Source organism: Agelaius tricolor, unplaced genomic scaffold (assembly GCF_023055355.1).
Source record: "Agelaius tricolor isolate 1412-34295 unplaced genomic scaffold, bAgeTri1.0.p SCAF_25, whole genome shotgun sequence".
In the NCBI taxonomy this organism is placed as follows: domain Eukaryota; kingdom Metazoa; phylum Chordata; class Aves; order Passeriformes; family Icteridae; genus Agelaius; species Agelaius tricolor.
Window position 1 is genome coordinate 3,213,819 of NW_027269285.1, and position 9,706 is coordinate 3,223,524.

The following is a 9,706-nucleotide window of genomic DNA, read 5'->3' on the forward strand; positions in this document are numbered from 1 at the left end:
TGATCCTGCTCTGAGGGTGCTTTCTCCAAGCCTCAAACCCACCAGCCACTCCACCCTCTGCTCACAGGGATGTTCCCAAGGAGCCAAAGCACAGAGATGACCATGGCCAGGGTGGGAGCAGAGCTGTGTGCCCAGAGCCGGCCTGCACCCATAACCCTGAGGCCCTCACACGTCTTCACAGAAACACAACAAAACACTGCAGAGATCTCACCCCTGCTTCCCAGGAGCAGCATTTCACTTTGGTCAGGACCAGAGATCTGGTGCTGCTTCCCTGCCCAACCAACACACCAAGATCCCCTTACAATGATTAAATCCTACCCTTCCCAACCCACTGCCACAGCCCAAGAAAGTAAGTGACTCATTAAAAAACGAAGGAAAAAAAGCGAGTTACCTTCAGAGGAGCTTCTCTCTCCACCAGCCTCCTGTGGCGACTGCAAGCAGGCACAAGCCCTTCCCCTGCCATGGCTGGGGGCGATCCCTCCTCCCACGGGAGAGCTGGCCCTGGCCCAGGGCTCTTGCTGGGCATCATGAGATGCCCTTTACCCAACCCTGTCCAGCCCTGGGTGGCTGCTCCAGGCAGGGCAGTGACTCAGCCCTGGTGTGGGATGGCACACACCACGTGCCTTTGCCCACACCTGGCCCATGTGTTGGGACACAAGGCTCAGACTCAGGATCTAAAACCCCCAAGCAGGCAGGTGGCAGGGAATCCAGCATGGATCTGAGAGGGGGAAACAGGCCAGCTCCTCTGCTGGCTCACCCCACTCCCTGCCTGGCTCCAGGAGTGTTTTCAGTGCCCAACAGAGCTCTGGGGGATCCCTGCCAGGGTGCCAGGGACACCTCACAACACCTGTGTGACATTCAGCCAAGCCATGGCCAGAGCTGGGACCAGCAGAGCAGGATTCCTCAAGAGACTGCAAGGACTTACCACACTCAGTTTATTATTTAAATCCTCAGTGTTTATTTAGTGGCTTGCAAAATGTATCATCAAAAAGGCTTAGCATATGGATTTTCACCAGACATGAAGAAATCCCACTTATTGCACAGTAAATATAATTTTCTACCCTATAGTAATTGCATTTAGTAATATTTTTTCAATTTGCTTTAACATTAATAGTTCGAAGGCTCTTTCACCTTCAATTCCTTCAGCATCCTTCCCCCAAGCTAGAACAAGCCCCACATAATCCCCCAGTGCAAGATTACAGAATCCTGAGAAGCTCAAACACGAAGGAGCACACACACTCTTCCAGTAATTGTTTTCTCTTGGAGGAACCTGACCAGGAACAGCTTTGTACTGGGATGAAGTCAGTTTTCCTGTTAGACACTAAGTTTCTTCATAGAAGGATGGTGCTGTTTTGGGTTTGTGACATTGGGAGTCCTGGTGTTTGTCTTCCCAAGTCACCACCAGGTGTGATGATGCCCTGCTCTCCTGGGGATGGCTGAACACCTGCCTGATGAGGGGAATTAATGAACAAATTCCTTAATTTGCTTTGATCTGCCTGCAAGCCCAGTTTTCACTTCACCTATTAAACTATTTTTATCTCAACATACAAGTTTTCTCACTTTCTTCCAATTCTCTTCCCCATCCCACAGGGAAAAAGCAAGTGGTTCTGTGGGGCCAATCCACAAGGTATTTGTCATTCCCACTTCTCTGAACAGGCATGAAAATTCTTTTGCTCCAGCATGAGACACTCATCAGCACAACACAGGCAGCACAGGCATCACCTTTGGAATTTTCTAACTGCTAAATAACTGTTAAAGGCACGTGATGAAACACAGAACCCAGCAAGCAGCCCCTGACCAGCTGTGGATGATTCTGGATTGCAGAGATGTGAGACTGTTTCACCTCAGTTAAATGGCAAGGGGAACCTCACTGGGTTTATTCACAGCCACCACTCTTGGCCAAATGCATCGGGCAGCACAGCCTGTGCCAGGCTTGTCACCAAGAGGGTGAGTGTTCAGACCATCCCCAAAACTGCAGGGAAAACCCTCTCAATCCAAGGACTGCTGAAATTTCAGCTCCTGTTGGTCAGTGAAGGAAGGTGAGTGGTTTGGTGCAGGACACTGTGTGTCCCTGGAAGCTCTGCATGGCGTGGGGTGCAGGTAGGGACTGGAATTCCTGCAGTCCTCCTTCGGAGAGCTTGGCCCCAGTGTTCCCTCTGTTCCAGCATGGCTTTTAAGTAAACAGGAATCTGAGCCTTCTCGTGGTTAGTGCCTCTCTAAGGCTACTCTGTGTGCTCGACAGCTCACTGAAATCACCCAGAACAAAAGAAAATAATGACTTCCCAGCTTAAGGAAACAGACACAAAGCCAGCACCCAGAGTATGATGTGCACATGGTGCCTTCTCCTCTCTTCATCAGTTAAGCACCTGTGAAAGCAAAACACAACACCAACACCCTGTGAAGGATCTGCTGAGACAAAACCAATTCCCTTTCTAGAACAGCCTGAAGCAAAGCCCCTTCTTCAGGCAGGGGGTTCCCCAACGTGCAGCTCTCCTGCCCCTCAGCATGCACTGGTTATCTCAGATGCCAGGGAAAACATCGTGCTCTGGCTCAGCCCCGCATTCACTCATCTATAAAGCTTTTCCCAATCTCAAACTAGGTCTACACACAGGAGAAGAAAAAGGCTCCTACCTCACTGTGGCAGCCACAGCAGTGCTCTGAAACCTGCTCCTCCTTACCACCCACTGGGCCAGCCCAGCCTCTGCACAGCCAGCACAACCAAGAGGGCTTTTCTCTTCAGCACAGACTGGTGGCTCTGAGAAACCCAAATGATTTCAAGATGCCGTGAGATTCCCCCCCTCTCATTGCCCTACACAGGGCCTGCCTCCCTGGCTGCTGCCTCGAGGCCTGAGCCAGTTCTTGGCTCTTAAATCTCCTCCTTATGTGAGCAGGATATTTCCCCTGGGATGCTGGGCTCCTGAGTGTCTCCTGTGCAGCAGCAACTACACAGACTGAAAGGCAGAGCTCTGATCCACCCTGCCTCCTCCTGTGCCCTCAGGAGCTGCTCCCTTAAGCTCAGTAATCCCCATGGAGCAGTCAGTGAAGGCACATGTAGTGTCTGCTATGTCAGACATGGAGAACCAGCAGTGATCACACTTAGAGATTCAGATCTTGCTCCTCCGCCTCAGGAGGCATCCTGAGCCTCCTGCAAGCCTCTGCCTCCTGCAGAGAGGAGAGGACATCCCACCCTTCCGCACTACCCAGCTGGAAACACAGGAGGAAATGGGAATAATTGAGCTGAGGTCAGACAGGGGCTGCCATGGGCGAGGAGGAGCAAGAGCTTGTGACAGACCCCAGCTTTGGGACACAGCTTCCCTCCCCAGGGTGCCACGGCACAGACTGCAGCTCTCTGGGCTGTGAGGCAGCTCAAACGCTGCTGAAGGAAGCTCTGGGATGGAAACCACGCCTAAGCAGTCCAAAACTACCAACCTCTGCCTCTGGAGGGAGCATCCCACGGGTGTCACCTACCAGGGAAGAGCAACAGGGAGTACAGCAGCCTGGAGATCTCTCCGGGGATATTCCTATTCTACAGACAGCTTGCAAGAGTGAGAAGGTAAGAATTTAAGGTGGGACAGATATCATAAATCTCAAGACAGAAAAAGAGGCCAGGCTTTACAAAAGGGCTGCAGTTGCAAAGAACAGGTCAGGTAAATTGTAAATGCACTGCTATAGACAGCAAAGACCCAAAACTCACCTTGATCATCACCGCTGCCACCACCCCCAGCAGGGCCAGGACAAAGAGCCCAATTCGGGCCTTGCTAAACCTCTTCAGCAGGAAGAACTTGGCCCAGTCCACCTTCTTCTGGCTGCCAGGTGGGTACCGCATTTTGTTGGTGCTCTCCATCTTCAGGTCCTTGATGAGGCAGGCGCGGCGGTGGGAGAAGGTCTCGAAGCTGTGCTTGCCGTGGTAGCCACCCATCCCACTGTGCCCTGAGGGACACAGCCAGGCAGGGCACTCCTCAGCCTCAGCCAGCCTGAACTCTGCCCACCTGAGGACAACTGAGCCTTCCCCTGCAGCACTTCTCATCTGTACTCCAACCCTCTTCTTCCTCACCTCATTTACCCCAGTCACTCTGATTGCATGCAGATCATGGTTTTAATGCACCTTCCCCAGCAGGCGGCACTAAATGCTTCAGTCTTTCCAAAAATACACCCAAAGGTTTTTCCCTCCTGGCCCCCACCCTAATGCACTCCCAGAACTTATAATTATTATCAAGACCTGCTGCACAGAGACTCTTGAGCTGTAGGAGGCACAGGGATACCCAGACACAAACCATGAGTTGTTGCTCCCTGGGACACACTGTATATTAAGTCCCAACTCTTAAGGAGCTCCAGTAACTTACCAACACCACCAAAAGGCAAAGTTGAGAGGAATAAATGCATAATGACATCATTTCCAGTCACACCACCACTGGAGGTTTCCGAGATGACTCTCTTGACTAACTACAAAAAGAAAAAAACACAAATCAAAAGATTAAAAAGGCTCAAAGAAGAGACCAGACCATGCAACTGAGGATACTGGAAAGGGAACTACATTTCAGCAATGTTCATCTCCTCTGGCACAGCCCAGACCCACCTTCTTGTTGTTGGAGAAGACATACAGGGCAAGAGGCTTCTCCCGACCGTTGATGAACTCAATGGCTTCCTCCACGCTCTTCACAGTCACAATGGGCAGCACTGGCCCAAAGATTTCCTCCTCCATCACCTTTGAGTCCGGGGAAACATCCGTGAGGATGGTTGGAGCTGAGGCAAATGGGAGAATGAGAGAACAGCATGAGCAGGACACAGACCTGGCCCATCACAGCACCTGGGTCAAAAAAGGCACAGACAAACAGACCCCACAAAACACCCACTACCACCTCCCCTCCACAGAACCTATGAAGCGGGAGGCCTCATCAGTTTCTCCCCCAAAAGCAATTTTCTGCCCTTCCATCAAGCCCAGGATCCTCTTGAAGTGACGCTGGTTGACGATCCTTTCATAGTCTGGAGATGACTTCACGTCCTCCCCATAGAATTCCTGACAAAAGGGAACAGCAGAAACAAAAGTGCTCAGCACACAGCTCCAGGAAATCACACCTGGGACAATCTCCAGAGCACAAGGGACTCCTCCCTCACCTTCAGACTGGCCTTGATGTTCTCCACCACCTTGCTCTGGATGGATGGGTCACACAGGATGTAGTCTGGGGCGACGCAGGTCTGCCCACAGTTCATGTACTTGCCCCACGCTATCCGCCTGTGGCAAGGGAGAAAGGGACATGCTTGCTCCATGCTCAGTCCCTTCCCCACCCCTCAGCCCAGCTGCCAGCACCTGAGCTGGCCATGCTGGCCCAGAGACGTTCCCCTGCCCTGCTGCTGAGGGCCCCTCAAGGCTGCAAGAGCCAGACCTGCAGGCAACAGCCAGGTCACAGTCCCTGTCGATGTAGCAGGGGCTCTTCCCCCCCAGCTCCAGGGTGACAGGGGTCAGGTGCTTGGCAGCTGCTGCCATCACAATTCTGCCCACGGCGGTGTTGCCAGTGTAGAGGATATGATCAAATCTCTGGGTCAGCAGCTCGGTTGTCTCAGGAACTCCTCCAGTGACCACAGCATACAGATCCTGCAGGGCAAACAAGAGCCTGAGAGTTACCTTGATTCAAAGCACTCACATCAAGGCAGCAGCTCTGCATGTGGCAGAGGGCAGACTTGTTTGCGGCCTACTTCATGACAGGGACAAAATATGGTGGTGCCACAGATATGCTCTGCTCCTTCCCCTGAAATGAAAATTCATTTCCTACTTTGTGCCACTTCAACTGAAAGAAACGAAGGCTGAGGCCAGGGCTGAGTCTGGCTGTGGAGCTGCTCCCACACAGGAAGAATCAGAGCACATATGACTGCCAGGCTCTCCCAAGGGCTGCCTCCTTCCCCTGCTCCTGCCTCCCACCCAGAGAAGGCGCTAACACCCTGGAGGAAACTCCTCAGGGCCCTGTGCAGTGACAGGAACAGCCTATCTCCGTGACACAGTGCAAGGGATGACAGAACTGCTAGGCAAGAGGAGGAGGAACAACACCTCCTCCTGCAAGTGCACTTCAGCAGGACATGAAAACCCAGGCCATGTTGCCATGGAACACCCAGTGCCCAATTCTCAGGAAGAGCCAGGCACCACCAGCATCCCACACAACCTGTGCTGACCTAAGGGCATCCCCAGCACAGCTCCAAAAGAGCAGTGAGAAGTGCATACACAGCTCTCCATATGGTCATGGATGTCAAAAAGGCTGTGATGCTGCAGCAGTGTTATGTAAGCTCATACACAAACACAGGGAGAATTTGTCAATGTACCTTTGGACTCTAACAGTAACTCAACCCTTCCTGTGCCTCCCGCTTATGCTCCTTTGAAGGGAGCAGGCAATGGCATTGGCTCGAACCTGCAGGAGCCCTTTGAAAGCAGGACAGATCAAGACACTCATGTCAGGCATGGGGCCACACTCACCTTGTCCAGGTACTGTGGGAGCAGCTCAGCCACCAGCCGAGCCGTGTTCTCACTGACCTCTGACGGTTTCACCACCACAGCATTGCCTGCAGGGCACACACAGCACGGACACTGAGCCCTCAATCCTCTGCCCACACCCAGCCAGGACCCCACCAAGGCCCTGCTGAATCCCCACCTGCAGCGATGGCCCCGATCAGGGGCTGCACGACCAGGGCAAAGGGGTAGTTCCAGGCCCCAATGATCAGCACCACGCCCAGGGGCTCGTAGCCGATGTAGGCCTCGTCCCTCATGGTCAGCAGGTCCTTTTTGACGTGATGAGGGGCTGCCCAGGATGGCAGCTCCTCCATGGTGAGGGCCAGCTCCCTCAGCATGCCCAGAATCTCTTGGTTGAAGGCATTGGGCCCACTCTGTAACAACAGGGAGTTTGGGGAAGGGATGGAAAAGGCAGCAGCTCCCACAGCACCCAGCTCCCACAGCCAGCCCTGCTGGCTTCCAAGTGTCTGTCACTGGCAGCGACAAAGGATCCCTGGCCAGAGATGGCCAGTCTGGGTGTGTGAGGCAGAACCCAAGACCTGACAGCCAGGACTGCCTTTGCAGTTCTGCCTTAGACTGACTCCTTCTCAGTAATGGTGGCAGCAGATCTTTGCAGGCCACACAGGCACAAGGCCAAGGGGACAAAAGCAAAAGTCATTTAGCACAGCAAAGGCAGCCCTTGGCCTTCCCACTTTCCCTTCAGGGCCAACCACTGTCCATGCACAGATGGGAGAAACTCCCCGACCCAGACCTTGTTCAGATCGGCCTTGAGAGCTGCCATGATCTCCTTCTCCTTCTCCTTTATCATCCTCTCCAGAGCCTTCAGCTGCTGAATCCTGAACTCCAGCGGGCGGCTCCGGCCCGACATGAAGGCAGCCCTGGCCCGGCCCACGATCTGCTGCATCTTCTCCATGGCTGCTCAGCACTGAGGAGACACCGGCGACCCCCAGCTCAGCACAGGGCCATGGAGGCCGCCCAGCCCGGCTCGTCCCCAGGAGCACCGGGCGCGCTCCCGCCCTCCAGCCGCTCCCCCCGGCCCATCTGCAGGCAGCGATCCCGCCGCCGCTCCTCCCTAATCCCGCCGCATCTCTCCGGAGCCTTACATAACTCCCGAGTTAGAAAAGTTTGAGAAGCAGCGCAGGGCGTTGGTGGCAGCGTGGGGATGTCACCGAGGGAGCCGGGGCTGCTCCCGGCGGGGCGGAGCGCACCGCGGTTCCGAGCGACACCCGGCGAGGACACGGCGGGATGGGGACCCCCTCTCGCACCCCCCGAGGAACCGCGGGGACCCCCGAGCGACAGCGGAGCTGAGGCGGCAGTGGCTGCGGCACGGTGGCTGCGAACCGCTGGTTCTCCCCCCGGCCGGTGCCCCCAGCCCCGGGCAGGACCCTCCGCCCCCGCGGCCCCGCCGCCCACCGGGGTCGCCGCCGCCGCCGCCGCTTCCTCTTTCCGCTCACATGACGGAAGCGGAACGGGCGAGGCCGCGGGGCAGCCGCCCTCCCTCCCTGCCCGGTGGTCCCGGTGGGAGAGAGGAGGAGGAGGAGGAGGAGGAGGAGGAGGAGGAGGAGGAGGAAGAAGCGGAGCGGGGTGTAGGATGCGTCCCCGCGGTACCGCCGCTACCTTGGCCGCCGCGCTCGGGGATGCTCCTGCCGCAGTCCCTCCGTGGGCTCCGCGGGTGGAAGCGGCTCTGGCGCTGCCGGGCCGGTTGTGAAACGCTGCCGGGGCGTGGGGCTCTGCCCTAGGGGCGGAGGGCAGAGTCCCTGCGGAGCCTTATCGGGGCAGGGAGCGGGGAAAGAACGGGGCTGGCCCCGCCGTGCCGTGCCGTGCCAGCGGCCTCCTGCCGCGGAGGGGCAGCGAAGCCGGGCAGGTGCTGTTCTGGTCCAATTAACCTTGATACGGTCGTGGCGTGGGAAGCGAGCCAGAAAAAACGCGGAGAAAGGAGCTCGGGCAAGGTTGGGCACATTCCGGTTAAAAACAGACCTGCCACAACTTGTTCTAGGAAAAGCACGGTGACTATTTGAAAATTGTATGCAGGTTGTTACATGCTGCCTCTCGTGACTCGATTTACCCAGCGCCTTTACTGCTAAAGCTCCTCGGCTGCAGCTGTACCCCACTAAATCCATGCTGGCTGCACCTCCTTGGCACACAGGGCTGGCACCTGGGCGCTCCTGCCCAGGTGATGTGGGCTCCTAGCACAGAGCACCCCTTCTCCTGTGAAGTTTAATCCCATTTTCCCATATCAACACAGCCCTCTGAAGCTGGGAGTGCCTTTTGGCTTCAGCTTGTGCAGAACAACAACTCCCCCAAACACCAAGCTTGGCTTTTGTGGTCAGCTGGCTTCACTAACACCTCCTGGGCTGTGGCTCAGCATTTCACAAGCTGTAGCACAAATCTCAGCAGTAAACACCCTGCTGTGGAGAAGAATGACATGAGCAACTGCTAAAACTTGTGTGCAGGAGGCAACATGAGAAGGAAAAACAGGCTGGGCTTGACAGGGCCCTTCCAGGTGGTGTAAGGAGAAAAGCTGGGTTTGCATTGAAAAAAACATGGGTAGAAGCAGGAATGTTCCTCACAGGACCGTTGCCTGATGGAAATGCTCCCCGTTATCCTGTCAGCATCCTTGCAGGCACAGGAGGTTGGAGCTCTGTGCAGGCTCAAGGGAATTTGTATGAGGATTAGTGGTGCTGAAATCAGAGTAAAAGCCTGAGCTGTGAGCATGGAGCATTACACGGTGCCTGGGGACATGGTGCTGCACTGCACCCACCCAGGCTGGCAGCACCAGCAGGGAGGAGGATGGATTCTCCAGAGCTTGTAAAATTCTCACCCATCGGCCCAGAGGGGTTTTCATGTCACAACAGTGCTGCTTGTACTTGGCAGCACACACCGGAAGCAAATATCCCATTTCCCAGTTATCCTTTGCTGAAATGAGGCAGCATCCTGGGAGAGAGTCCCTTTTGGTCTTTATCAGGGACACCTTTTGGCCAGCTGGGGACAGGGAACAAGGCTGAGGGGCTTTTTTAGCTTTGCAGAGTCTCAGCTGGGTGAGACACGAGGATTTCAGGGAAGTGTGGGATCCTGAGTGAGACAGAGGAATACCCCGTGCTCCCCACGCCTGGGAGCTGGCAGTGTTTTCTATTTTAATTCAATCACTAAGAAACAATAAAGGGAGCTATTTATGGGAAAGCAGTGGAACTCCAGAGGAACTGGGAGGTG

General features: G+C 55.2%; 1 protein-coding gene across 6 annotated transcripts; it reads right to left on the reverse strand.

The window, feature by feature from the left end:
- Positions 1-934: 934 nt before the first annotated feature.
- LOC139599889 (aldehyde dehydrogenase family 3 member A2-like) lies at positions 935-8,354 on the reverse strand. 6 transcript variants are annotated; one of them, XM_071447576.1, is made up of 12 exons: positions 8,114-8,354; positions 7,248-7,421; positions 6,639-6,870; positions 6,464-6,549; positions 5,385-5,593; positions 5,116-5,233; positions 4,876-5,017; positions 4,577-4,743; positions 4,344-4,443; positions 3,695-3,930; positions 2,632-2,755; positions 935-2,366 (listed from the first exon to the last, which is right to left on the reverse strand). In XM_071447576.1, exons 2-11 carry the CDS (start codon positions 7,407-7,409, stop codon positions 2,675-2,677), a joined length of 1,533 nt encoding a protein of 510 aa, XP_071303677.1. In that variant the 5' UTR covers positions 7,410-7,421; positions 8,114-8,354; the 3' UTR covers positions 935-2,366; positions 2,632-2,674. The 6 variants fall into 6 exon arrangements, with proteins under 6 accessions (XP_071303677.1, XP_071303678.1, XP_071303675.1 ...); XM_071447577.1 differs by lacking the exon at positions 8,114-8,354 and adding an exon at positions 7,910-8,053 and having other exon boundaries at positions 935-2,246; XM_071447574.1 differs by lacking the exon at positions 8,114-8,354 and adding an exon at positions 7,910-8,053.
- Between the last annotated feature and the right edge of the window lie 1,352 nt (positions 8,355-9,706).

Bases quoted from the DNA above. Each gene is read 5' to 3' on its own strand.
- LOC139599889 (XM_071447576.1), bottom strand. From the start codon at position 7,409: ATGGAGAAGATGCAGCAGATCGTGGGCCGGGCCAGGGCTGCCTTCATG. The intron at 5,234-5,384 runs GTCTGGCTCTTG...CCCTTGCCACAG, and splicing joins GACCTGGCTGTTGCCTGCAG to GCGGATAGCGTGGGGCAAGT. The intron at 4,744-4,875 runs GTTCTGTGGAGG...CATTTGCCTCAG, and splicing joins TGAGGCCTCCCGCTTCATAG to CTCCAACCATCCTCACGGAT.